This window comes from Ovis aries, chromosome 10 (assembly GCF_016772045.2).
Source record: "Ovis aries strain OAR_USU_Benz2616 breed Rambouillet chromosome 10, ARS-UI_Ramb_v3.0, whole genome shotgun sequence".
Lineage (NCBI taxonomy): Eukaryota > Metazoa > Chordata > Mammalia > Artiodactyla > Bovidae > Ovis > Ovis aries.
In genome coordinates this window covers 85970733-85998395 of record NC_056063.1, presented here as the reverse complement: position 1 = coordinate 85998395, position 27663 = coordinate 85970733, and the positions used below count along the sequence as shown (strand labels likewise).

General features: G+C 62.0%; 2 protein-coding genes across 2 annotated transcripts; both read left to right on the top strand.

The window, feature by feature from the left end:
- The first annotated feature begins 1462 nt into the window (after positions 1-1462).
- LOC101119915 (inactive ADP-ribosyltransferase ARH2) lies at positions 1463-13101 on the top strand. Its single transcript, XM_015098277.3, has 7 exons — positions 1463-1762; positions 5811-5975; positions 9796-9921; positions 10151-10291; positions 10896-11023; positions 12186-12318; positions 12743-13101. Exons 1-7 carry the CDS (start codon positions 1549-1551, stop codon positions 12898-12900), a joined length of 1065 nt encoding a protein of 354 aa, XP_014953763.3. The 5' UTR covers positions 1463-1548; the 3' UTR covers positions 12901-13101.
- Positions 12973-27331, top strand: LOC132657278 (collagen alpha-1(I) chain-like). The gene is made up of 2 exons (XM_060394237.1): positions 12973-13079; positions 21620-27331. The coding sequence occupies exons 1-2, from the start codon at positions 13000-13002 to the stop codon at positions 25818-25820; spliced, it is 4281 nt and encodes a 1426-aa protein (XP_060250220.1). The 5' UTR covers positions 12973-12999; the 3' UTR covers positions 25821-27331.
- Positions 27332-27663: the final 332 nt, after the last annotated feature.

Below are 27663 nucleotides of genomic sequence, written 5' to 3'. Positions count from 1 at the left end.
GCCCCCCGCTGTGGCGGTGCCTCCACGCGAGCTGCTCCGTGATGTCGGCTTAGTAGAAGCTTACGGGGCGGTTACGCACGTCTCTGGCTCCTGGCTCTGCGGGGCGGCCACCCCCATGCTCACGGCACACAGCCAGGGCTCACCTCCCAGCATCCTCTCGGCTCACGTCGGCCGAACGGTGTGCAGTTGCCCTGAGCACCTCCGAGGATGGTGCCTCTGCCTCAGCCACGAGTGTTTCTGCCCAGCAGTGCCCTTCTCCCCACGGCGGGCAGCTGGCAGAGGGCTGCCCTCAGGGAGGGAGCTTGCATGCCCAGCACCCCAATGGCACTCACTGTGAGGCCCCTGGCTTCAGGGTCTCCCAGAACCGTGCCAGCTGGAGTTGTGTTCCAGAGCCTCACTCTCAACACGGGCTGCGAACAGGCCACCATTCACTTATGGGCACCTTAGCATCTTAGCATCTTAGGATCTTAGCACCTTAGGATCTTAGCATCTTAGCATCTTAGCATCTTAGCATCTTAGGATCTTAGCATCTTAGCATCTTAGCCCCTTAGCATCTTAGGATCTTAGCATCTTAGGATCTTAGCATCTTAGCATCTTGCTGTTACTGAAACTATCAGATGTGTTCCCTGGTGCCCTGGTCTGACATAGGACTGGGCCCTGTGGTACCATGGGCCTGGGGACACAGATGGCGGCTTTTCTGACCCTGGGCTTCAGGTCTAGACGCCTGGTTTACACCTGGACCCCCCCAGCCGCGGCACCACCATGAACACTCTTCCCATGGAACGTGGGTGGGGGCCCTGCCTCCGGCCCCACACGGCATGGCCTGTGTCTGTCAGGGAGGCATTGCCAGCGCTGGGCTGGGGGACACCCAGGCCACTGCAGCTCCATCTGCTTCTTCCTTCCCGTGTGGCAGATTTCTGTCAACGTGCTCCACAGTCACACGCCCTCCAGAAACCAAAGCCGCGCGCGTGACAGCTGAGTCCCAGCAGGGTGCTGGGTGCAGGAGCCAGGCGTAGGCTGCTGAGGGCGACCCGTGTGCTGCGAGTCCAGAAAACGCAAAGACGCAGGGACAAGGCAGACGGGTGGAGGCCCAGGGCTGGGGGGTCTCGGCGGCAGAGGGGCCGGGGACTCAGGGGTCTCAGCCTGGCCGAGAGAGGCCCACGCACACTGAGTGACTGACTGGACTGAGCCTGGGTGTGGGGCTTCCACACCGGAGCTCTAGAAACGCGAGTGCGTCCTCCAGGTCACTGGGCAGACTTCCCCAGAGCCGTGGCCTTGCCCGCCCAGGGCTGCTCTGAGCCGCAGACGCCTCCTCGGAAGAGCCAGCTCAGTCCCGACCCTGTGGACAGACGCTGCTGCCCCACGTGGCTGGGGGAGGCTGTGAGCTGCAGTCCAGACGGTGTTCTCATTGGTGCCACCTGCAGAGACAGAGGAGGAGTGCCTGCCACTCGGGCAGGCTCCCGACAGCGGCGCAATGAGCGGCCCGGAGGTCAGCGGGGCGACCTGAAGGCAGAGCAGCACGGCGGCCGCCCGCAGCCGGGGGCAGATATGGAGAAGTTCCAGGCTGCGATGCTGCTGGGGGCCGTCGGGGACGCGCTGGGGTTTGGGCACGCTGCCAGGGAGAGCAGCGGCTCGGGCGCCAGGGTCCAGGAGGAGATGGGGAAGGGAGGTGGGCTGGACCACCTCGTGCTCTCGCCGGAGATGTGGCCTGTAAGCGACAACACCATCATGCACCTGGCCACAGCGGGGGCCCTTGTCACAGGTGAGGCTCTGCCCAGGGGCGGGGTGGGGGGCCCAGAGCCCGGGGACCCTCGTCACAGGTGAGGCTCTGCCCGGGGGCGGGGTGGGGGGCCCTCGTCACAGGTGAGGCTCTGCCCGGGGGCGGGGGCGGGGGCGGGGCGGGGGGCCCAGAGCCCGGAGGTCGCTCGGCACATGGGGTCCCCAGCAGACGGGGTGCGCCTCCACTGCCTTCCAAGACAGCCTCTTGGGCAACCGTGTCACTTTACTCTGCTCACCTGCAGACTCGGGTTCTTACGCCAAGACTTTCCATCATGTCTGTAAACGTTCACTCAGCAAACCCTGTGTATTCACAGTTAAATGTAATCAGAGGGCTCACTTTGGGCCCATTTCAGTTAAATGTAATCAGAGGGCTCACTTTGGGCCCATTTGGGAGGAAACCTCAACTTCTCACTGTGACTAGTTAGCTTGCTTCTGAATTTATTTCAAAAAATATATAAAATAATAAGCCAGTTTGCAGTTGGGCTGATTGAGATGATATTTGGGGGGCATTGTTTCTAAATCCCGATGAATGGTGGTTAAAACGCCATCTGCCAAAACACGGTTTAGCTTGGAGAGTTGCAGGTTCTCTGTCACCCTAAGAAATGCCGTGAAGTTGGTTGGATTTGGGGGAAACAGTTTCCTTAAGCAGCAGGTTGATTTGAGGAACACATTTTTACTGAATTTCGGAAAAGCAGCGGGTGTCTGGGTGAGGCACAGCCCCCTTGCCATTGCTGTTGAAAACCTGTCAGAGGGTGAGCGCGTCACTGCAAAATTAGAACCTGAGGCGGCTCTGAGTGGCTGGAATGTGTGTGTCACCGAGTGCTCAGCCGCCAGCCGTGCGGGAGCCGGGTTTAGCTCGGATGTCACGGCACAGGAATGCCGTCTGCTCCAAATAGCAGGCGGAGAACTGAGCCTCAGATAAGATGGTGTCACAGCAGGTTGACATGACAAGCCGTCCTCTGAGTCTGCAGACTCCAAGACCCGGGGGTGGGGTGCAATTGTGGGGCTTCTGGGCCGTCTCTGGCCAGGCCCCAGGCCCCGCCGTGCCCCGTCCCTGGGCCCTCCTGGGGGGCCCACCTGGCAGAGGCCCCGGCACGTCTCCAGCCTGCACTGTGGCCCCAGGACTCCCGGTGTGGCCCTGTCAGGAACGTGCTCCCCCGGGCTGGAGCAAGTCGCATCCCCTTGGCAGGAATAGGGCGGAATCCACCCGGTTAAGCGTGTGGATCCGGAGCGCACTGGGCGCAGGCCCAGTTCTGATGGGCGCAGGCACCTCTGGACGCATGCCCTCTGGCCTGCAGGTGACCCTGATGCGCTCGGGCAAGGCTGCGCCCACAGAATGTGCTTCACCCTCTAAACATCTAAGTTTAGTTTTCAAACAGCCCAACTTTTTTCTTTAATAACAAACTGTAGCTTGTGTAAGGGGCATGAGAAATAGATGGGGACACAGTGGAAACAGTGTCAGACTTTATTTTTGGGGCTCCAAAATCACTGCGGATGGTGACTGCAGCCATGAAATTAAAAGATACTTGCTCCTTGGAAGAAAAGTTATGACCAACCTAGACAGCATATTAAAAAGCAGAGACATTACTTTGCCGACAAAGGTCCGTCTAGTCAAGGCTATGGTTTTTCCAGTGGTCGTGTATGGATGTGAGAGTTGGTCTGTGAAGAAGGCTGAGCGCCGAAGAATTGATGCTTTTGAACTGTGGTGTTGGAGAAGACTCTTGAGAGTCCCTTGGGCTGCAAGGAAATCCAACCAGTCCATCCTAAAGGAGATCAGTCCTGGGTGTTCATTGGAAGGACTGATGCTGAAGCTGAAGCTCCAATACTTTGGCCACCTGATGTGAAGAACTGACTCATTTGAAAAGACCCTGATGCTGGGAGGGATTGGGGGCAGGAGGAGAAGGGGACGACAGAGGATGAGATGGCTGGAGGGCATCACCGACTCAATGGACATGAGTTTGAGAGTAAACTCCAGGAGTTGGTGATGGACAGGGAGGCCTGGTGTGCTGCAGTCCACGGGGTCGCAGAGAGTCGGACACGACTGAGTGGGCACACTGAGCCCCGTGCATCACGGCGCGGTGGACCCTGCCTGTGGGCCTGTCTCTCCGTGGGTGTTACCACTGCATCCTCACGCCACCCTTCAGGTCTTCATTACGGCGGATCACAGATCGAGGAGCTGACGCAGAGGAGCGGCGTCATCGGCCCAGCGCCGCCCAGCAAGTGCAGACAGAAGCCACTCAGCCTCGGCCTGCCTCTGGAGCCCCGACCCAACCCGGGGGGAGGGGGCACGACCTGCGCTGCTCCGGGCCCGGCAGACCGTGGCTCTTCACATGATTTCCACAGGCAGGTAGGGCTCGCTGCCCCAGGCGTGTGGCCGTGGGCCGGGCCCTGCGGAGCGGCGGGTACGCCTGGCCGTGCCCGCTCTGCCATGCCTGTGAGATGGGCAGTGCTGAGCAGAAGCGCGTGCTGAGCGGGGCGGGCCCCACGGTCCTCCCCGGGTCGTGCTGCCTGTGGTGGCCTTAGAAGCGTAGGCATTACCGAGGGATCCAGATGGGTCTGCTGCCTTCTCTATGTCATGACTTCATCTGGGAGGCTCACAGGGAGCTTTGTAGGTGGGTCTGTCGGGCAGGGGAGACAGAGAAGCGAGTTCAGTGGCCGCGTCAGCACGCCCAAGAGCTCGGGCCAGAGGGTGCGAGGCTCTGCGGCTCTGAATTCGGGATTAGTTCCCGGGATTTTGCTGCCATTTTGCTTTTAAAGAACTTTTGTCTCTTGAAAAAGAATGTGATTCCAGAATAAAATGACCCATTTTAGGGGACCTGGAAGGGCCAGGCTTATTCGCCCTGGACTGGGAAGGTGGAGGCGGTGGCAGACACCCTGGCCTTGCCCCTCCCCAGCCAGGGTCAGCCAGCACCACCTGCTGTCACCCAACGTCGCCAGGGTTACCCAGTGTCACCTGGCGTCACTGTCCATAGGCCAGACGGGACTCACACCCACCAGCCCGGACCCTACCACACCCCCGCCCAGCTCAGAACTGAGGCAACACGGCATGGCCCAGAGTCAAAACAGCGGCCAGACGGTGCCAGGCTCTGCCCCGCTGCTGAGAGGTGGGGGTGGACAGGAGCCGCTCCCCCCGCAGCGCACCCCCAACCCTGCCTGGACTTGGCGTCTGCCTTCCCCGCCCGCACTGGGGCTGGAGGCGACCTGGGCTTCGTGCCAACCATGCTCTGCCTCCGGCTCTGCGCCCAGGGTGGGCGGGAGAGGGGCAGGGTCCTTCTCCCCCATGGGCCCCAGAGACGGGCTTTGCCGGGAGGGCTGCACGCAGCCCTGCACAGACAGGGCCAGGTGCCACCAGCCTCGCTGGCAGGCGCGCCCTCTGCCTGCTCCATCCCATCCGCTCTTGTGTGACCAGGCCCCCCTGGGCCCCAGCTTTCGAGGGTGTGTGGCCTCTGTCCACCACGCTGTGGACTCACTTAATGGCAGAAACGCCCGGTTGTGATCAAAACCCATTCACGACCCCTCGCTGAGCCTACAGCAGGCACACGGGGGCCTGACTGTGCAGTGGGGGCACGTGAGGCCATCCAGACGCCGGTCAGCAAGCCCTCTGTGCCTGGCACCCCATCCTGGCACCCTGAGGTCTCCAAGGACACGTCCCCAGACCACCTTCCTGCGGGGTCACGGTGGGGATGATGGGGACAGTGGGGGCGGGGTATGTGGCCGCTTGGCTGGAGTGGGGAGCGGGCAGCTGGGCTGGGAGGGTGGCTCTGGGCGCCCTGGACAGGGGACCCTGAGGGCCGTGGAGCAGGCGGGTGTCGGGCCAGCGGGCCCCTCGTGGACAGAGCCATCAGCTGTGCATGAAGACCCCAGGTCTTCCTCGATTCTCATGTGTAACAGTGAGAAGGCGCACCTCTGAAATGAGATGAAATCCAAAGCATCTGCGGTCGGGTCTCTCCAGGGAGTGGGTCCCAGGGCCTCCCTCCTGTGGGGGGGCGGGCCGCGTGCTGGGGCGCATCTGATCCCCCCTTCCTCCCCAGACTTCTGGTGCCTGGACGACCTCTACCGTGAGATGGTGCGGCGCTATGTGGACGTCCTGGAGAAGCTCCCGGAGCAGCGGGCAGACCCAGCCACCCTGGAGGGCTGCTCCCAGCTGAAGCCAGACAACTACCTCCTAGCGTGGCACACGCCGTTCAACGAGAAAGGTCAGGGAGCTCTCCTCTCCCTCTGAGGAGGCGGGGCCTGAGGGCCTCTGTGACACGGCCTGGCCCGCCACCCTCAACGGGACCCCCGGGGATCCAGCCCCGCCTGGGCGCCACCGGGGATGCAGGCATCTCAGTCACCATCCCTGGTTTGCGTTAAGGATAATCTCCCACTGCTTTCCTTTCAAATGTGTGTTCTTGGCCAAACATCAAGGAAAGCATACATCACCTGCAAAGATGTCTGTCTCTGAGACGATCTCGTGTGGGGTGATGCTGGCAGGCCTCTGCCCCGGGGCTCTGCTGCTGGGGTCCTGGACCCGACCACTGGGCTCACAGCAAGGGCAGGCCCGACCTCTGGGCTGATGCTGAAGGACACCATCAAGTCAGATGCCACTGGCAATTAAAGAAGCAGGAAGTATGGTCCATAATAAAGAGAAATATCAGTGAATCAGAGATGACAAACTCTGACAGTCATTGAGTTATCACGTAAGGATATAAAACTGTGTTCCATGCTTTAGAAGAGTTAAGCAGAGACATACAGGTGTACAGAAGACCTACACCACAGTTCTGGAGAAAAACACTACAGCGTCTGAGTCAAACTCGCTGACTGAGATTCACAGCAGATTAGACATTTCAGGAAAAAGTTTAGTGAGTTTGAAAGGCAGAGCGATAAACTGTCCACAGTGGGACACACAGAGAAGAAAGGACCTGAAAACGTGGAAGGGCATCAGGGAGCCGTGGGACAGATCGGAGCACGAGGTCCTTAACAGAGGAGGGAGAGCAGAAACGGGGGAAACAGTGGCCCGAACTGCCCAGAGTAGATGCTTACAGAAGTGAAGCCACACGCCCCAGAAACTCAGTAAATTCCAAGCATAAGGAACAAACAGACAGACACCTCCAGCAAGGCCCACAGCCATCAGACCACTCAGAGCTGTCAGCAAAGGAGGAGCACCTTCCGTGCAGAGCGCCAAGCTGAGGGCGGCGGGCTCCGTCGGAAGCAGCACCTCCAGGCGCAGAGAAAACTCAGCCAGACCGACACCCGGAGCAGAGAGGCCTGAGCAGCCTCTGAGGGCGGAGCAGAGGAGCCCATGCCCGAGGGTGCCGGGGAGAGACGCCCGCAGGGAGGGACGCCCGCAGGGAGAGACCCCCGCAGGGAGAGACGCCCGCAGGGAGGGACGCCCGCAGGGAGGGACGCCCGCAGGGAGGGACCCCCGCAGGGAGGGACGCCCGCAGGGAGAGACCCCCGCAGGGAGGGACCCCCGCAGGGAGGGACCCCCGCAGGGAGAGACGCCCGCAGGGAGGGACCCCCGCAGGGAGAGACCCCCGCAGGGAGGGACCCCCGCAGGGAGGGATGCCCGCACGTCCTGACCACCTGCACGGGCCAGGCGGGCAGCAGTTCATCTGTGAAGGAAATGACGGCGGGAACGCGGACCCAGCGTCCTCACGGGGAGGCTGCCCACAGCGGCAGAGGCCCCTCCGGGGAGCTGAGTCAGCAGCCCCCAGGCGCCCTCTCCCCTCAGACGCCGCCACCAAGAGGCCGGGCAGGCAGGCCACGTGCTGGGAGAACACACTGCCGAGCACAAGTCTGCGAGGGATGTGAGCCCCAAGGACGCAAGGAACTGCTTTTAAAAGTGACTCTGTTCACTTACTGTTGCCAGTGCGGGGCCTCTGTAGCCCCGGGGCTTCCTCCAGCCGGGAGCGCGGGCGCTGCCTCTCGCGGGGACGCGGGGGCCTCTCCCGCTGTGAGCACAGGCCCGGGCACTCGGGCCCCAGCAGCCGCGGCCGTGGGCTGTTGTCCCGGCTCCGGTGCCCTAGCGCACAGGCTCAGCTGCGGAGGAGCGAGAGCGTGGCTTCTCCGCGCCACATGGTTCTTCCCGGATCAGGGATCAAATCCGTGTCTGCTGTGCCCGCAGGTGGCTTCTTTACCTCCGAGCCCCCAGGGACGCCCTGAAGACCTCTCAGAGCCTAGTGATGAGGGACGTCCCTGGTGGCCCTGTGGTTACGAACCCGCCTGCCACTGAAGGAGACGTGGGTGGGATCCCTGGTCTGGGAAGGTACCACACGGCGCGGAGCAGCTAAGCCCGTGCGCACAGCTCCTTAACCCGAACTCTAGAGCCCAGAAGCCACCGCCACACCTCACGGCTCCAGAGCAGCCCCCACTCACCGCGGCCAGAGAAAGCTCACAGCAGCGACGAAGACACACTGCAAGCGTAAATGAGTAGCTAATTTAAAAACCCTGATTATGGAAGAGCAACCCCTACAAAAATGGGAAACTGCTTAAACCAGCACTTCACCAGGGAAGGCGGGAGCACGCCGGGGGAGCAGCGCCTGTCACCGCCCGGCGACTTGGAAGCCACAGCGAACGGCCCAGCCTCACGGCTCACCCCAGCCTCACGGGCTCACCCCAGCCCCACGGCTCACCCCAGCCTCACGCACTCACCCGAGCCTCACGGCTGACTCCCAGCCCCACGCGCTCACCCCAGCCTCACGCGCTCACCCCAGCCCCACGCGCTCACCCCAGCCTCACAGGCTCACCCCAGCCCCACGCGCTCACCCCAGCCCCACGTGCTCACCCCAGCCCCACGCGCTCACCCCAGCCCCACGCGCTCACCCCAGCCTCACAGGCTCACCCCAGCCTCACGGGCTCAGCCCCAACCTCACACGCTCACCCCAACCTCATGCACTCACCCCCAACTTTACAGGTTCACTCCCAACCTCACGGGCTCACCCCAACCTCACAGGCTCACCCTAACCTCCCAGGTTCACCCCCAACCTCATGGGCTCACCCTCAACCTCACGGGCTCACCCTAACCTCACGGGCTCACCCCCAACCTCACGGGCTCACCTCCAACCTCACGGGTTCACCCTCAACCTCACGGGTTCACCCTCAACCTCATGGGTACACCCCCAACCTCACGGGCTCACCCCCAACCTCGCGGGCTCACCCCCAGTCTCACGGGCTCACCCCCAACCTCACAGGCGAGCTCGTGTGGACAGTGGTGTCTGGATGTAGCGGAGATTCCAGGGTGGGGGTGTGCAGTGGTGTGGCCGCTTCAGAAACTGGTCCCGCAGTTTCTCACAACGCTGAACATTCATGCGATGTATGAGCTCAACGTTCTTCTCAGAGGTGTTTACCCAAGAGAAGAGAAAACACCCTTCCACACGAGATTTGGTCATCAATGCTCAAAGCACCTTTATCTGTATTAGCCTCAGACTGGAGACAACTCAGACGTGCGTCAGCTGCGAGTGGACAAACTGGCTGAGTTCCCTCCACCCACACGGCGGAGCCCAGCCACGGACACACAGTGCAGACGATCCCAGCACAGCTACGCTGAGTGGAGGGAGCCGGGCAGAAAAGGCTGCTTTCCATGTGGTTCTGTTTGTATACGTTTCCAAAGGGGGCGGAAGCACAGACGTGTTGCAGTTTTCCTTTGGGCACCGGTTTCCTCGGGGTGTCATGTCAAGACAACACGCATTTGTCAGCTACACGTGGCCGGTTGTCCGTCAGCTGTAGCTCAGGGAAGCAGCTTTCAGGCAGGGGGCATGCCTGCCTGGACGTGCACCATGGACACTCTGGCTCCTGCGTTCCCAGTCGGGGCGCACTGGGAGCGGCCCCCACCCCAGTGGAAAGCCTGCCTTTCGTGGCTGCGCCTGTCCCAACACGTGCCTCTGAGATTTCTTCCATCTCTCGTCTTTGTCAGGAACGTGGGCAGTTTCCCTGTCTCTGACGCACCGACGCAGATAAACGTGGGCACAGACTGCCGTGCGTGTCCGGGTTAGGTGGGGTTGCAGGCAGAGGTCTGAATGCAGGCTCCCCACGCAGGCTCGGGGTTTGGTGCTGCCACCAAGGCAATGTGCGTGGGGATGCGGTACTGGCAGCCGGGACGGCTGGAGACGCTGGTGGAGGTCAGCGTGGAGTGCGGCAGGATGACACACAACCACCCCACAGGTGATGGCGGGCGGCGGCGCTCAGGGTGACCGGGAGCCACGCTCGGGAGCGTGGCCCCAGTGGCGGGTGAGGGGCCCCCCTGGCCTCTGTCCCGAGCCTGGCCCTGGCGGGTGGGGGTTCCATCCTGGGGTGGGGGTTCCATCCTGGGGTGGGGGGGCCCCCTGGCCTCTGTCCCGAGCCTGGCCCCGGCGGGCGTGGGGTCCACCCTGGCCTCTGTCCCGCATCCCAGGCTTCCTTGGGTCCCTGTGCACTGCCCTGTTTGCGTCATACGCCGTCCAGGGAAAGCGGCTGGAGCAGTGGGGGCGAGACATGCTGCGGACGGTGCCGCTGGCCGAGGAATACTGTAAGAAAACCATCCGGCACCTGGCAGGTGAGCCCGCGCCCCCATCCACACACACAGCGGCGAGGCCAGGCCCGGGGGAGGGCGGCTCCGTGTGACGGGCAGACCCCAGGTCTGTGGTCTGCGGTGCCGCCTGGCCGCAGGGCAGGAGGCCCGGTGAGGGGACGCTCTCTGGGCTCTTGAGGCGCGGGTCCCCCCACCCCTGGCATCATCCATGAGCAGGCGCAGCTGCACAAACGACTCAGAAGGGTCACCAGTGCCTCCGGGGCTGGGATGCCAGGCGACTAATTAGGGGCAGTGAATGTCCTGTCTCCTGACTTTGCAGGCACAGCACTGAGTTAACAGAAACACTCAGGCTCAGAATTTCCGCGAGAAGCCACTTAGGCCTTGCCATGGCTGCCTTAGTTCAGCACCCCTTCACGCCTCCTTTCCCCTCTCCATCTTCCCTGCTAGTGTCTCAAAGCAGCTACAGTGTGAGCATCTTTTAATTTTGGGAGCCATCGCTAAAGCCCCAGGCCCTCCTCCAACCCCATCTGGGTGGGGGCACGGGCTCTGCCTCTGGCCCTCCGAATCGCAGCCCACAGCACCTGGCTGGACGGCTAGCACAGCCTGCTCCCCTGCTCTTTGTGTTCAGAATACCAGGAGCACTGGTTTTACTTTGAAGCTAAGTGGCAGTTTTACCTGGAGGAAAGAAATATCATCGAGGACACCGAGAACGAGGCCAGCTTTCCCGACCGCTACGACGCGGAGGAGAGGGAAAAAGTAGGCTCTTGGGCCCGAGATGCATGGGGTGAGAGAAGTGGGGGCCACTGCCCGGGGTCCCAGGCCCAGCCCTGCCTACCGCCCCCACCTGTGGGGAACCAGGGAGGTGAGCTGAGGGAGCATTTGGGGGGCTGTGGGAGACCACGCAGGAAGCCTGTTTGAAATGGCTACTGCGTTTATCTTTTCATCTTCTTGATTATAAGCACAATTTGTGCAAAAATAGTCCATCTCACTTCATCTCTCCTGAAGACCAGGGATATAGGGTTGTCTAGGATGAACAAATCGGTGCAAACCAGTGGCATTCCCCATGCTGAGAAAACCCCTGCAGTGGCTGAAATCGCTGGGATCGTGATTGGCAACACAAGAGAAAGCCTGTGTAGCTATAGTTTAACCGAGGCAGACATTTATTATCCTCCCATAAAGGATGTTCAGAGCTGGTCAGAGTCTCCTGCAGGGAGGAACTGAGGGTCTTCCCTGTTTGGCTGCTCTGCTATTCTGAGAACTTGCCTCGTAGTCCAGACTGGCTGCTCCTGCTCCAGCCAGCACACCTGTATTCCAGGAAGCAGCATCTGCCTTTCCCTTTTCAAGTGCTTCCTGCTGCCCTCTCGTTTCTCTCGCATGGGTCCCCTGATGCAGGAAGACTCTGTCACACTGTTCTGGAGATGCTGCTGCCTCAAACCAACCTGGCTTTGTTGCCAAGGTGCAGCAGTGTGACCTGCCCGTGTCCATCTCCCTGGCTGTGTCTGGCCCCTGCCCCTTGTCAGGCTTCTCTCCCAGACAGAGGGACCTGCCCTGAGGCCCCAGCTGCTTGAGCCACCGTTGCTCCCACTGTGTCCACCGACTGGTCTGCAGCCCAGAAAACACCCAGCACCCGCCCGGCCTCACTTGTCCCTGTGCCCCGTGCAGGCCGTAGTGACGTCCGGCCACAGCATTCCAGGCCCCTTGCCGGCCGTCTGCATCACAGAATTCGCTGCCTTTGTCTGCGGGAAGGCCGGGGCGTGAGAGGCTGGGGAGCAGGCCTTTCCAGCCCACTGTCCACCGCAGCCGGGGGCAGTGCCTGGACACAGGGGCCTCACATCAGCGCAGGGACGGGCCAGGAGCTGTGCCCCGAGGCCCTCGGCGTGGCCCAGGCCAGGCCCCTGACCCACGGTGCCCTCCCAAGACCTACAGGAAATGGAGCTCTGAGGGCCGCGGGGGCCGGCGGGGCCATGACGCCCCCATGATCGCCTACGACGCCCTCCTGGGAGCCAAGGGCAGCTGGACGGAGCTGTGCCGCCGTGCCATGTTCCACGGAGGTGAGGGGCCGCCCACGGGCCTCCTGCTGGGAGGAGCACCTGCCTCCCCAGCACCAGGGGGCCTCTCCGAGCGCCCAGGGGTGCCCAGCAGTGCCTCCCGGGGCAGGCGGAGGGGAGAAGGGGGCAGCGACCTGGGGCCTCGGGCGGGTAAGGAGGAGGAGGCTGGGAGGCGAGGTCAGCGGGTGAGGGGCGCTGTGGGGGCATCACCCCTTCGAGGCTGTCCCCTGAGTGCTGGGCCCCGGACTGGGAAGACCTCTGCACACCGGGGGTGCAGCCATCCCAGGAGCGGGAGGGGACACCCCGCGCCCTCACTGGGCTACGGCCGAGGTCAGGGCAGGGGCTGAGACGGCTCACCCCCTGGCGAGGGGATGCGGGGCCGGGGGCGGGGACCACAGGGCAGCTCTGAGGGTCCCGTCTCTTCCAGGTGAGAGCGGGGCCACCGGGGCCATCGCCGGCTGCCTGTTCGGGCTGCTGCACGGCCTGGACGCGGTCCCCGTGGGCCTGTACCGCGCGCTGGAGCACCAGGAGGAGCTGAGGCGCCTGGGCGAGGCGCTGCACCGCCTGTCCTCACAGGAGAAGTAAAGCCTCCCCCGCCAAGGCCACACGCAGCCCCCCTGTCGCCTTAGCCCGCCCTCCAGGTCCCCGGGGCCTAACTGCTGCGTAAAATGCACCGTTTGTCCGATGAGCGTGTTCTCCCTGCCCTGGCCTCGTGCCTTACTGACGTCACTCTGCATTCGACACCTCAGACCTCCAAATACAAGGTCACGAAGGGCCTCTTGGACAGTCGGTGTGTTTTATTCTGTTGCGAAACTAACGCTCTCTGCTCACTGACTGGACAGCACTAACCGCCACGGCTCAGCTGGGATGGGCTCGGGCTGCAGGACGTCCCGCACGCCACCTTCTAGCTCTTAGCGGGGCCTGTCCACCCCACACACTGCTGGGTCCCCAGCCCCGTCTGCACCCTCGCCACGGTGTGTCCAGACCAGGAGGAAGAGCGGCCCCCAGCCCGAGCCTTCGGGGCACCCCACACGCTCGTCTAACCGCCAGCCCACGTGTTTAATCACACCAGCGCTTAACATCAAACCCTCTGGGAGCGACTAACCGAGGACGCCTGGAAACGGGCCGCCCTTCCCCAGGCTCGACGATGAGGACAGAGCTGGGCCTGCTCCCTGTGGTCGGGCTTCTCCCCGAGGACACTCCCTCTTGTTAAAAATAACTCTGACCACAGCCTTGGTGAGGCAGCGGCTGGTGTGAGCGGAACAGTGGGTGGCGGCTGACACGTAATGCGTGCGTCGCCAGCTTGGCGGGCCCATCGTGCGGTGGCAGTCCCCACGGGGTGAAGGCTTGCTGCGGAGAGGTCAGGCGCGTCCCCTCCAGACACGCGCGGCACTCACCCCAAGCCCCAGGCCGCAGCGACCGGGGCGCGTTTCTAGCCGAGGCCATGGGTGGTGCTCCACTGGCCCTCGGGGCCCCTGGCTATGCTAACAAGCCCTTGGCCTCGCGCGCATCGTGACACGGGGGCTCCACGCCGCGGCTCTGAGCCACCGAACTAACCTCGCTGCTCAGGACACTCAGCAGTCAGAGTCGGGGGAGGGCAGGTGCCCCACTGTGCGGGTGCAGGCAGGGCTGGGGGTGCGGAGATTAACAGAGTGGTGTTCCAGGAACGGAAGCCAGCTAAGGTGAGTCAACCCTGGCCCAGGCGCGCAGGACGTGTTGGGCTTCCACGCAGCCTCCATGCCGTGTGCCTGGCCCTCCCATAAGAGCTGCATGCCCGCGCCTCTGCGCCCAGGGATGGGGAGCCCCTGGGCTGGAGCTGTGGGGCCTCCACCCTCCTGATGACGCAGGACTGATCGCCTCCTTGGGAGTCAGGCAGCGAGTCTACTTACAGACTGATTATAAACTAAAACACACAGAGATTCTCAGGCTCATAAAATTAGAGTGAAATTCGTTCCCCCCACTTCCTTTTCCTATTCCAGGGAAACGCAAATCTTGAAAAGAAAAAAATCATAAAAGGAAAGAGAATCCCATATGTACTCAGATGTTCTAAAATGTAATAGTTGCTGATTTCATTTTTATTAGAAAAGGGATACGTGCATTCAGCTTCAGAAACCCAGTCCATAAATTGGGGTGTCACCCGACTGGTGTCACCAGGGCGAGGTCATGGTGCCTACACTCCCTTCCAGAAGGCTCTGCACACACAGTGAGGGTAAGTGGGGTGCCACACACACGCATTTCTGTGGTACACACACACACGACTTCTCTGCACAAACAGGAATCTCACTTTACATATGACTTGTTTTGGGTGTTTTTCACTTAACACTTTTCTGGACATTTTCCTAGACCATCACACATGCATCCCTCTCCATCTCCTCAGCTCTTGCCTGAAATTCCATTGCCCTGAATTTGGTGGCCGTTTCCCTCCTGCGTCTGTGCTGCACGCCTGCATTACGGCCCCACGGCCGGTCAGGACGCGGGTGAGAGAGCCACACGTTCACACCCTGAGCCACAGCTTCAGGGAGGGGCCTCCCAACAAGCCGACCCCACCCCCAGCCCCTCTGCCTCCCTAACCCCCCCGTCAGTTATGACCCAGCACCCGGACCAGATGGAGCAGGAAGCGTCCAACTCTGTGCTCCACCAAAATGCAGGGCTTGAAAACCCCATCCCCGGGACTCACCCCGAAGGTGCGAGGGGTTCTTGGGGCGACACTGGCAGCGCCGACCACCTGGGTTAAGACGCCCCCCGTCTCAACCTGTTCCCGGTGAAGGAGTAGATATGATGTGAGCGCCCGGTGTGGTGGAAGGATGCCAGCCTCGAGCCTTTCGGGGGCTCCAGGAACCTGCCATCCGCTCAGCCTCGGCTTCCCTGGAAGGGGCTTAGGTTCCGGGGCCAAGCTGCAGACAGGTGACGGCCAGGCCAAGCCCACGCCAGTTCCTTGGGCTTCTCTTCTCCCCTGCCCGCCCCCAGACACGAGAGAGGAAACGCTGGGCCCCCAGACGCGAGAGAGGAGACGCTGGGCCCCCAGACGCGAGCGGGGAGACGCTGGGCCCCAGACTCGAGCGGGGAGACGGGGGCCCCAGACGCGAGTGGGGAAACGGGGGCCCCCAGGCATGAGCAGGGAGATGTGGGCTGGCCGGAGTCTGACCACAGGCCAGCCCCGCAGGCACAGGCAACGGCAGGTCACCCTCGACCCGGAGCCTCACCCAGCCCGCCTGGGCTCACACGTCCCCCTGGCGCAGGGGTGGTCAGTTTTCAGGGCCCTGCAGGCCATTCTCGAAGCCAGGGGCTTTTCTGCCTCCCTCAAGCACAAAATCGCAAACGGCTCAAGGAACCCACGTTCTCTTCGCCCAGCTTCACCCACTTTACTGTGCTGGCACTGGGCCCCATTTACTGCAGAGTCTTCTCTCCCTCTCACGACATGCAGACACACAGAGACACGGGCAGAGACACGCACAGACACACACGTGTAGACACACAGACACACAGACATGCATAGAGACACAGGCACGCACAGACACGCACAGACACGCATAGAGACACAGACACGCAGAGACACGCAGAGACACGCATAGAGATACAGACACGCAGAGACACGCAGAGACACGCATAGAGACACAGGCACGGATAGAGACACAGGCACCAATGGAGACACACAGACACCCAGAGACACACACAGACTCACACACACAGACATGCGCAGAGACACACACGGAGACACACCCAGAGATACAGACACGCACAGACACACAGGCAGTCAGAGACGCGCACACAGCCGCACGCAGCAGAGCTGTCGCTGGGCATGAGGGGCGCGTCCCCACAGCACTTTGCTATTTAAATCTCCGGTTCTGAAATAGTATCCGACCTCAGGGCCCGAGGCAGCCTGTGCCCAGGAGACCCTCATCTCAGCGGGGGCGCGGGGGCGGGGCCGTCCGGTCGCTGCCCACGCGCGGCAGAGCGGGCCCAGGCCAGGCCGGGCGGGCCCTCCGGGAGGCAGGGCGGGGGCCTGGCGGGGCCGTGGCCCCGCGGGCGCTGGGCGCCGCCGCCTTTTAGGACGGGGAGCGGCTGCAGGACCCCGGCGTCCCGCCCCCCTGTGACGGCCGCGGGGGCCCGGCATTGGCCGGGGGGGCGCGGCGTCGCCGGCGGTGACGGGTGGCCCTGGGTTTCGGGTGAGCTCTGACAGGGCCACGCTCGGAGCGCCTGCTGCGGCCCTACTGCTCCCGCGGACTGCTGTCCTCCTGGGACGGGCTTGCTCACGCCCGCCCCGGGGCCGTCCTCGGGGCAGCGCTGGGCGGGCCCCTGAGATGGGCGGGCTGCTGAGGCCCCGGGGCGGGAGCTGGGGGCCGGGGGCGGGCCGCGGGGCAGGCGCGGGCGCGGGGCGCGGGGCGCGGGGCGCGGGGCGCGGCCCCGCCGGCGGGCTCAGTGCTCGGGCGCCGGTGCCGCCCCGCGCCGCCCCGCTGTCTCTGCTTTCAGCCGCGGTCCCTGCGCCCTCTCGGGGCTCGGTGCCTTCAGGGCTGGCCTGTTGAGGAGCCTCGGCCCCCACGGCGGGGTCTGAGGCTGGAGAGGCCCTGCTCCACGGGGTTCTCACGGCGGGTCCTGGGCCGGCAGCCGCGTCCGCTCCTGGAACCTGCCGGAAACTCAAGTCTTGCGCCTGAGACCAGCCGCTCTGGGTCCTGGGGGCCGAGGCGACCGCGCGAAGCCGCGCTCTGCGCCAGCTCACGGCGCCGCGGTGAACGCAGGGTTCCCAGCAGAGGTCCGCGGAGAGCCCCCTCCGCCTGCACCGGGGCAACTCAGCCCGAGACCCGCTCCCAGGCAGTGGGCGTGCGCCCGGCTCACCGAGGAGCCCGCGGCTGTCACACCGCCATGGAAGCCCCCTAACGGCCCCTTAGGAGCTGCTTGTGCGCAGCTTCTGAAAATAGAGCTCTCGCTTCTGCAAAAATAGTGGAAGTCCCGAAAGAAAGGGTGTTCGCAGGCTTGCGTCTCCGCCCGCTGTGTCTCCAGCACTTTCCCGCCGCAGACTCAGAACTGCTGGTTTCCGAGGCGTCAGCCACTTAGCATGGGTCCCGGCCCGCACACAGCCCAGTAACCCTCGCCCTGTGCCGATCATCTCTGGGAGTGAGCGGCCAGCGGGGGAGGGCTGGGCTGCGATTCTGGGCCCGTCTTTGCCAAATGACCAACTGTAGAGGCTGGGGCCCCACCAGGGAGGAGGCTTCAGCAGCACTCCGCGGACACACTCAGGGGAAAGTGTCTGGTCTGGACGCCTGGCTGAGACCCCCGCCCCAGGAATCCTGTGGAGACACCGCCGCAGGTGGCCGAGCTGGGGTGAAGGGGCCTTGGGGACAGGGCTGCAGGGTGGGGCTCAGGCCTCGGTCTCGGGGTTTCTCTGGGAGCGTTTCCGAGGGGCTCAGGAAGGCGGCCCCAGGCGGTGACCTCAGCCCTCCTCCCTCCAGGCACATGGAAGTCCTCCCACTCCAGCTCTGCAGACACCACACCATCGTCCCCGCCCCCCACACTCCCACCCTGGTGAGACCCGGAAGGGAGGCCCCTGCCAGACCCTCCAGCGCCTGAGGGCCACAGCAGGCAGAGTCTCAGAGCTGGGGACATTCCCCTTGGGGCTGAGTCAGGGCAAGTGCGGTTAGAGGAACCAACAGAACCACAAAAGAGAAGCTACTTATGCTTTTTCCTACCTTATGCAAACAAAGCTCATTCAGCTCAGTCACTCAGTCACATCTGACTCTGGGAGCCCATGGACTGCAGCACACCAGGCCTCCCTGTCCCTCTCCAACTCCCAGAGGTCACTCAAACTCATGTCCATTAAGTCAGTCATGGAGTCAGTGATGCCATCCAACCATCTCATCCCCTGTCGTCCCCTTCTCCTCCTACCTTCAATCTTTCCCAGCATCAGGGTCTTTTCTAATGAGTCAGTTCTTTACATCAGGTGCCCAAAGTATTGGAGTTTCAGCTTCAGCATCAGTCCTTCCAATGAATATTCAGAACTGATTTCCTTTAGACTGGTTGGATTTCCTTGCAGCCCAAGGGACTCTCAAGAGTCTTCTCCAACACCACAGTTCAAAAGCATCAATTCTTCAGTGCTCAGCTCTTTTTATGGTCCCCTTCTCACATCCATACATGACCACTAGAAAAACCATAGCCTTGACTAGACAGACCTTTGTTGGTAATGTCTCTGCTTTTGAATATGCTATCTAGGTTGGTCGTAGCTTTTCTTCCAAGGAGCAAGCGTCTTTTAATTTCATGGCTGCAGTCACCATCTGAAGTGATTTTGGAGCCCCCCAAAATAAAGTCTGACACTGTTTCCATTGTTTCCCCATCTATTTGTCATGAAGTGATGGGACCACATGCCATGATCTTAGTTTTCTGAATGTTGAGCTTTAAGCCAACTTTTTCACTCTCCTCTTTCACTTTCATCAAGAGGTTTTTTAGCTCCTCTTCACTTTCTGCCATAAGGGTGGTGTCATCCGCATATCTGAGGTTATTGGTATTTCTCCCGGCAATCTTGATTCCAGCTTGTGCTTCATACAGCCCAGCATTTCTCATGATGTACTCTGCATAGAAGTTAAATAATCAGGGTGACAATATACAGCCTTAATGTACTCCTTTCCCAGTTTGGAACCAGTCTGTTGTTCCCCGTCCAGTTCTAACTGTTGCTTCCTGACCTGCATACAGATTTCTCAGGAGGCAGGTCAGGTGGTCTGGTATTCCCATCTCTTTTAGAGTTTTCCACAGTTTATTGTGGTCCACACAGTCAAAGGCCTTGCCGTAGTCAATAAAACAGAAGTAGCTGTTTTTCTGGAACTCTCTTGCTTTTTCCATGATCCAGCAGATGTTGGCAATTTGATCTCTGGTTCCTCTGCCTTTTCTAAATCCAGCTTGAACATCTGGAAGTTCACGGTTCACGTACTGTTGAAGCCTGGCTTGGAGAATTTTGAGCATTACTTTACTAGCGTGTGTGATGAGTGCAATTGTGTGGTAGTGTGAGCATTCTTTGGCATTGCCTTTCTTTGGGATTAGAATGAAAACTGACCTTTTCCAGTCCTGTGGCCACTGCTGAGTTTTCCAAATTTGCTGGCATATTGAGTGCAGCACTTTCACAGCATCATCTTTAAGGATTTGAAATAGCTCAACTGGAATGCCATCACCTCCACTAGCGCTGTTCACAGTGACGCTTCCTAAGGCCCACTTGACTTCACATTCCAGGATGTCTGGCTCTAGGTGAGTGATCACAACATTGTGGTTATCTGGGTCATGAAGATCTTTTTGGTATAAGTCTTCTGTGTATTCTTGCCACCTCTTCTTAATATCTTCTTCTTCTGTTAGGTCCATACCACTTCTGTCCTTTATTCCCTTCGTATCTCTAATTTTCTTGAAGAGATCTCTTCAGTTCAGTTCAGTTCAGTTGCTCAGTCGTGTCCGACTCTTTGCGACCCCATGAATTGCAGCACGCCAGGCCTCGCTGTCCATCACCAACTCCCGGAGTTCACTCAGACTCATGTCCATCAAGTCCGTGATGCCATCCAGCCATCTCATCCTCTCTCGTCCCCTTCTCCTCCTGCCCCCAATCCCTCCGAGCATCAGGGTCTTTTCCAATGAGTCAACTCTTCTCATGAGGTGTCCAAAGTACTGGAGTTTCAGCTTTAGCATCATTCCTTCCAAAGAAATCCCAGGGCTGATCTCCTTTAGAATGGACTGGTTGGATCTCCTTGCAGTCCAAGGGTCTCTCAAGAGTCTTCTCCAACACCACAGTTCAAAAGCATCAATTCTTCAGTGCTCAGCCTTCTTCACAGTCCAACTCTCACATCCATACATGACTACTGGAAAACCATAGCCTTGACTGGATGGACCTTAGTCGGCAAAGCAATGTCTCTGCTTTTGAATATACTATCTAGGTTGGTCATAACTTTTCTTCCAAGGAGTAAGCGTCTTTTAATTTCATGGCTGCAGTCACCATCTGCAGTGATTTTGGAGCCCCCCCAAAATAAAGTCTGACACTGTTTCCACTGATTCCCCGTGAAGTGATGGGACCGGATGCCATGATCTTCATTTTCTGAATGTTGAGCTTTAGGCCAACTTTTTCACTCTCCACTTTCACTTTCATCAAGAGGCTTTTGAGTTCCTCTTCACTTTCTGCCATAGCTCCGGGGTTAGAGCACTGGTCTTGTAAATCAGGGGTCACGAGTTCAAATCTCGCTGGAGCCTACTGGGCAATCCTTTCATTATTTTTGGGCCTCCCTGGTGGCTCAGAGGTTAAAGTGTCTGCCTGCAATGTGTAAGACCTGGGTTCGATCCCTGGGTTGGGAAGATCCCTTGGAGAAGGATGGGGCAACCCACTCCAGTATTCTTGCCTGGAGAATCCCATGGACGGAGGAGCCTTGTGGGCTTCAGTCCATGGGGTCGCAAAGAGTCGGACATGACTGAGCGACTTCACTTTCACTTTCACTTTCTGCCATAAGGGTGGTGTCATCTGCATATCTGAGGTGATTGATATTTCTCCCAGCAATCTTGATTCCAGCTTGTGCTTCTTCCAGTCCAGCATTTCTCATGATGTACTCTGCATAGAAGTTAAATAAGCAGGGTGACAATATACAGCCTTGACGTACTCCTTTTCCTATCTGGAACCATTCTGTTGTTCCATGTCCACTTCTAACTGTTGCTTCCTGACCTGCATACAGATTTCTCAAGAGGCAGGTTAGGTGGTCTGGTATTCCCATCTCTTTCAGAATTTTCCACAGTTTATTGTGATCCACACAGTCAAAGGCTTTGGCACAGTCAATAAAGCAGAAATAGATGTTTTCCTGGAACTCTCTTGCTTTTTCCCTGACCCAGCGGATGTGGGCAATTTGAGAAGAGGTCTCTAGTCTTTCTCATTCTATTGTGTTCATCTACTTGTTTGCATTGATCGCTGAGGAAGGCTTTCTCATCTCTCCTGCCGTTTCTGGAACTCTGCGTTCAGATGGGTGTGTCTCTCCTTTTCTCCTTTGTCTCTAGCTTCAAACAAGGAAGGCCCGCATTAGAAAGAAACGTGAACCCCGCAAGTGCAAGCAGTTTTTCAAAGTGCCCTCTCCAAGCTCTGCAGAGGGCCCGGTCAGTTAACAGAAAGGGGCACGGTGGCCCAGAGGGGCGTGGGAGACCCTGACTCTTGCCGCAGAAGCAGGGACGACTAGAAGCCAAGCCCAGGCCCCATTCCTGGGCTTCTTGGGGTGTTTTAAATGGGATCGTCCCATAAGAAATGTACGGGCTCACCCTAGAAAAACGATGATAAAATCTGTGACGATTCATTCTTTCCCTGCAGCCCCAGGAGCAGCAAGGTTTGCAGCGACAAGACGCCCGTCAACGTCCAAGCCCTGAAAAAGAAGGTCGGCCAGGTCACATGCCACCCGGCGCTGCGAGCCGTCCTCAGCAGCCTGCTGCTCTACCTGACCGACCGCGAAGACGCGGCCACGGGGCCTCCTGCCGCCCGGAGGGCACAGGGAATGGCTAGCCGGGCCCCTGAGCCCCAGGACGCCCAGCGGCGGCCCACGCGCTTCCAGCTGCTCCAGGCCAGGTTCATGGGCAGCGGCCGCGAGCCCCGCCTCAAGAGGACCCGGGAGGTGGGGCGGCTGATCTTCAGGGACAAGCAGGGCCCTGGCAGGGGCGTGGTGGCGGCCACCATCCACAAGCTGCTGGAGAAGGCCGGGGAGGCGGCCGGTCGCCCGGCCCCCGGCAGGGAGCCCCCGGGCCGCGAGAAGCCGCGGGCCCTCCCGGCTGGGAGGAGCTCGGTGAAGAGCATCCTGAAGGTGTTCCTGGCCGCGGAGGAGAAGCAGGCCGCGGAGCAGCCTCCCGTGGAGCCGCCCGCAGCCGTAGGGGGCCCGGCCGCGAAGCCGAAGGTGAAGGCGGGTGGGCGGAGCGCGGCGCTAGCCAGGCTGCGGGAGAAGGTGGCACAGAGCGGCGGCCTGTGCGCGGAGGCCGGCCTCCTGCCGCGGCGCGCGGAGGAGCGCACCAAGAAGCGCACGCCGCGCAGGCCGCTGCACCGGCCGGAGCTGCGCGTCCTCCGCGTGGCCACCCTGGCCAGCAGCTGCCTCCGCGCGCCGCCCGCCCGCCTCCTGGCCTGCTCCACCGAGCCTGCGCTGCCCTTCAGCGTCGCCACCGTGGTCTGCGGGCCCCGAAGCTGGCTGTCCCACGGCACCCGAGTCACCCACACGGGCGTGGGCCGTGCGCCCCGAGGGGACACAGGCACCTCCCCTGACGCGGCAGAGAGCCCCGGAGGGAGCGGAGAGCCGGGGTGGCGGCCCCCGCAGCCCTCCACGCCCCGGCTCGCAGCTTCCAGGGACGGCCTGGAGACAGGGCTCCCAGGTGTGGAGGCCGAGTGTGTCCCCCCGGCAGCCCCCGCTGCAGCCTCCCCCGGGGGCGAAGCGCATCCTGGCCTCAAGCCTGCGAGCTCCGCGCTGGGCCCAGCCAGCCCAGGCGGTCAGGGGGCCGCTCAGGGGGCCGGGGACGTAAGCCTGGGGCCGCGGCCAGGACTCTCCGGAGGCGGCGCGGGGGCTGGCCCCGAGGTCACCGTGGCCGTGTGCAGCTCAGAGGACGAGATGGACACAGCGAGTGTGGACTGGGTGCCAGAGCCCCTCTTCGCCGTCCAGGAGAGCTTCCGAGAGGAGAAGGCGCCCGGACACATCCCCCCACTGGCCGCGCTCACCGCACCCTCCGCGCAGGCCGCGCGGCGCACACAACCCGCCATGGAGCCCCCGCAGGTCACGGTCAGACTCCCGGTGGTGCACACGATGCCGCCCCCTCCCGCCACCCCGCAAAGGGCGCCAGGAGACCAAGGCTGGGGTCCTCTGGGCGGGGTCATTGAGACTGGAAACCCAGGCGCCCCACATTCCCCCACGGCCGAGAGCGGAAGCCGGGGTGCGCGGCCGCAGGGCGCAGGGGCGGAGCCGAGGCTCGCAGCCACACGCGGTACTGCTGCCCGCGGTCCAGACCTCCCCGCCGCCATCTCCACGACGGGGCCACAGAACAGCTCCTTGGGAGGAAAGGACGCCAGACCTGGGCCTGGGGCTTCACAATGGCTCCTGAAGCCCAAGGACGTGCGTGGGGAGGACTTGGGTGGGGAGAACGCGTCCCCCCTGAGTTCTGAGCCGCCTCTGCCGTCAGAACCGCAGGGAGGGCCAGGCGGCGACGCCGGTGCCTGGGAGCACCGTGGGAGGGGCCACACGGGCTGTGCACCCGGGGGCCAGCAAGCGCCTGCGCCCACCGCTCGCGGCAGCAAGAGGCCCGAGAGCCCCGTGCACAGGAGCCCCCCGAGTGAGCAGGAAGGACGTGGGAGGCCCCCGCCACGCCTGGAGTCAGCTGGGTGCGTGCCTACAGCTGCAGGGAGCGCTGGCAGTGATCTCGGTGAGGAGAGAGCCTCCTCCTCAAATGAAAAGACACCGCCCGGTGTCAGAGCCCCCAGGCAGGAGCCGGTGGGCAGCGCCTCCCAGAATCCCCCAGCCCCGAGCCCCAGAAACTTGGCAGCTGGGCTGCGGGAGGGTAAGGGGGCTGGGTGGCCCACAGGCCCGGGCCTCATGGGTGTCGTGCCTGAGGAGTCTGCTCGCCAGCCTGGCGGCCACAGCTCGGCCTTGGGGTCCCCGCCCGGCCCCACTCAGGAGGCCCCCAGCGCGCCGACTCTGGCCGTCCAGCCCCACCTGGCGGCTCCGGGTCACCTGGCCGCAGGCGACGTGGCCACAGGCGGAGAGAAGGTGGAGGCAGGAGACAGAGTCACAGGCTCCGCGAGGCAGAGGCCTCGGGGGGACAGCCTGGAGCTCCCAACTCCAGCCCCAGGTCTGCCGGAGCCACAGGGGACCCACGGGGCAGGGGCTCCAAGGCCGCAGCTTCCTGAGACGCAGCAGGCAGAGGGCAGGGCGGGCCTCTCGTCCAGTGAACAGCTTCCCCTCGGTGCCAGGCCTTCCCACCAGCCTGGCCCCTCGTCCGCAGCAGCAGACGGGCGATGGGGGGGCAGGGTGGCCCCCAAGCACCCTGACCTCCAGGCTTCCGGGCAAGTGGAGGGAGGGGAGCGGGCTGGTCTGGGGACTCGAGAGAGTCGGCGTGGACGAGAGGAGGGGTCCCCAGGGGCTGTGAGTCGGGATGGTTCTGGAAGGAAGGGAGAAGGCCTTCGGGGTGAGAGGTCCGGCTCTCGAGGGGTCAGGGAGTCTGGGAGCAGGCCCCAGGAGGAGGCTCTCGGTAGGCATGCCGGGAAGGGCCCAGAACTCCCGCGGAGGCAGCAGGCGGGGCATGCCAAGGGTCTCCCGGAGGAGCGGAGGGCCCCGGCTGCAGAAAGCAAAGCCCCTTCCCTCTCGGGGAGCCCCGCACTCCCAGCGCAGGCCCAGGTGAGCCAGATGGTGCCTCCCAATTCAGCACAGCCCGCCAGTGGCTCTGGGGGAGTGATGCTCGCAGCAGGCAGAAATGAGGCACCCCAGGTTCCAGCCCCCAGGGATGGTCAGGGGGGCCCCCGAGTGCTACTGGGAGAAGGCCAGAGCCCGGCAGCACCCAGCCCCCGGGAGGGGGAGATCCAGGCACCCTCCAGCATCCAGAAAGGGCAGACCTGGGTGTCCCCCAGCCTCAGGAAGGGGCAGAGCCAGGCACCCCCCAGTATCCAGAAGGGGCAGAGCCAGGCGGCTCCCAGCCCCTGGGAGGGGCAGAGCCAGGTGGCCCCCAGCATCCAGAAGGGGCAGAGCCAGGCAGCCCCCAGCCCCTGGGAAGGGGAGATCCAGGCACCCTCCAGCATCCAGAAAGGGCAGACCTGGGTATCCCCCAGTCTCAGGAAGGGGCAGAGCCAGGCGCCCTCCAGTATCCAGGAGGGACGGAGCCAGGCAGGCCCCAGCCCCGGGGAGAGAGAGATCCAGGCACCCTCCAGCATCCAGGAGGGGCGGAGTTGGGCAGCCCCCAGTCTCAGGAAGGGGCAGAGCTTGGAGGGGCAGAGTCTGGCAGCCCCCAGCCCCCAGGAGGGGCAGAGCCAGGCGGCTCCCAGCATCCAGAAGGGGCAAACCTGGGTATCCCCCAGTCTCAGGAAGGGGCAGAGCCAGGCGCCCTCCAGTATCCAGGAGGGACGGAGCCAGGCAGGCCCCAGCCCCGGGGAGAGAGAGATCCAGGCACCCTCCAGCATCCAGGAGGGGCGGAGTTGGGCAGCCCCCAGTCTCAGGAAGGGGCAGAGCTTGGAGGGGCAGAGTCTGGCAGCCCCCAGCCCCCAGGAGGGGGAGATCCAGGCACCCTCCAGCATCCAGAAGGGGCGAAGTCCAGCAGCCCCCAGCTTCCAGCCAGTGCCAGGCTCTGCAGTGCCCACACCCAAGCTGGGGAGCAGCCTTGTGCCCCGTGGCCCTGCCCAGGAGGGGCCCACAGACGCCCCCAGGGTGGGGCGCGGCAGGCGCGGGCCGCAGCTGGCCAAGTACCGAGCCCAGAGCTTCAGTGACCAGAGGTCCTTTGAGCTGTCTTTTAGGCCAACCATCCTCAGGGCCAGCGACAAGTACAGGCCTCCACAGTGACCCCGAGTGGCGTCAGAGGCCCAGATCTCACTGGGGTCCGGGCACGGCTGCTCCAGACGCCCCAGCCTGGCCAGAACCAACAGACCCAGTGGCCACTGACTCTCAGAGCCGTGAAAGGCCATTCCTAGCGCTGCTTCCAGGCGCTTTCCCTCAGGGCCTGCTGAGCAGAGGGGCCCGTCACTCAGCTCATCTGTCCCTCGGCCGTCAGAGCAGCGTCCGAGGGCCTGTGAGTCCTGCTGGGGCCTGGGCAGGCGCTGGCCCCGGGGCCGCCCACCTGCAGGGGCCGGGGTTGGCCCCCCGAGCTACAGACCCCACAGGCCCTTGGCAGAGGTGCGGGGAGCCCAGCAGAGCCTCCAGCCTGGCCCCTCTCCCTCAGGCTCACCTGCTCAGGCCCAGCGCCTCGGCTGGGGCTGGGGGTGCCCGCCCCCTACGCGCCTGGCAGCACCATCTGATTTAAACTTTTTATTGATTCGTACTCTGGTACACAAAGGATTTAGGCAGCGGAGGGCAAAGAGACGGAGGAGATAAAAGCGCTGTGCACGCTGCATGCTCCCTTTTTAAAAGGAGGAGCAGGAGGGGCTTGGCGCTCTTTTAGACAGACCAGAACGTCCACTGAGATGCAGCCAGTCGTGTCCGTGGAAACACCTGAGCCCCCCACCCCACCCCGAGCCTCCGAGGGGCCACCTCCCACGGCCCCCACTGCCAGCGACACCGTCCTCCCAGCAACCCCCCAGAAGAGAACAGAGACACCCCCGAGGACTTGCTGGGGGTCAGTGTTCAGCTGGTCCTGGACCCCTGATGACTTGCTGGGGGTCAGTTTCAGCTGTCCGGGGCCCCTGAGGACTTGCTGGGGGTCTGTTTCAGCTGGTCCGGGGCCCCCGCCTGGACCCCCGGGCCCTTCGAGCTTGGCTGGTGGACAGAGTGCCCACACTGCAAGTGGGATGTCTGTTCTACAGAAGAAAGACCCTCGAGACCCCTGGGCTGAAACAACCGTTGCGGCAGCGGTGGGCGGGCAGGTGGCCGACGTCTACATCGGTGTCTTAGCGACGTGCTTTCTTATGTTGAAGTAGCTCCTCGGCTTTCACCTCGATTCAGCGCTTTCAGGCTCTGTTTACAGACCCGTCCGTGAGCCCCACGTGTGTATGTATGTGCGTGCTGCCCAAGGAGAAGACGCTGTCACCAGGATCACGGGCGTGCGTTTTTATTTCAGGTGCCCCGTCGGGAGCAGCGTCGCTCAGGAGTGTACAAATTCAGCATCGCGTATTTGTGTAGTTAGGGCATCTTTGCGGTTCGGTCGTGACTTTTTAAATATTTGATTACATATTAACCGTCAGCTGTTGATTCAATGTTCCTTATTTTATCCTCCTTTGTATACAGGTTACCTCTAAAATGATCCCTTAGGCAAGAATTAACTAAATATATTTTGTGGTATTCTTTCCTTTGAATTTCTACTAACTTTATTCAGCTGGAAACCATCTTGAGAAAGGAAATAAAACATGTGGCTCGCCACACACCTGGTCCTCACCTCTCTGACAGCTGTGGGGGAGGCAGGTCTCAGGTCAAGAAGTAGGAGCGGCAGCTTCCCAGTGGGGTCCCTGGGAGCTCGGACAAGGCCAGCAGCCATCCCAGAAAACACAGGAGGGCCCTGGGGGCCCGGACGAGGCCAGCGGCCTTCCTGGGACTTACAGGGCCCCCCCCCCCCACCGGGGCTTGGACGAGGCCAGCAGCTTTCCTGGGACTTACAGGCCCTCCCCCCGGGGCTTGGACGAGGCCAGCAGCTTTCCTGGGACTTACAGGGGCCCCCTGGGGCTTGGACAAGGCCAGCAGCCGTCCCAGGACACAC

Bases quoted from the DNA above. Each gene is read 5' to 3' on its own strand.
- LOC101119915 (XM_015098277.3), top strand. From the start codon at position 1,549: ATGGAGAAGTTCCAGGCTGCGATGCTGCTGGGGGCCGTCGGGGACGCG. The intron at 5,976-9,795 runs GTCAGGGAGCTC...CTCCCCACGCAG, and splicing joins CACGCCGTTCAACGAGAAAG to GCTCGGGGTTTGGTGCTGCC. The intron at 9,922-10,150 runs GTGATGGCGGGC...CCCGCATCCCAG, and splicing joins GACACACAACCACCCCACAG to GCTTCCTTGGGTCCCTGTGC.
- LOC132657278 (XM_060394237.1), top strand. From the start codon at position 13,000: ATGAGCGTGTTCTCCCTGCCCTGGCCTCGTGCCTTACTGACGTCACTC. The intron at 13,080-21,619 runs GTCACGAAGGGC...CTTTCCCTGCAG, and splicing joins CTCAGACCTCCAAATACAAG to CCCCAGGAGCAGCAAGGTTT.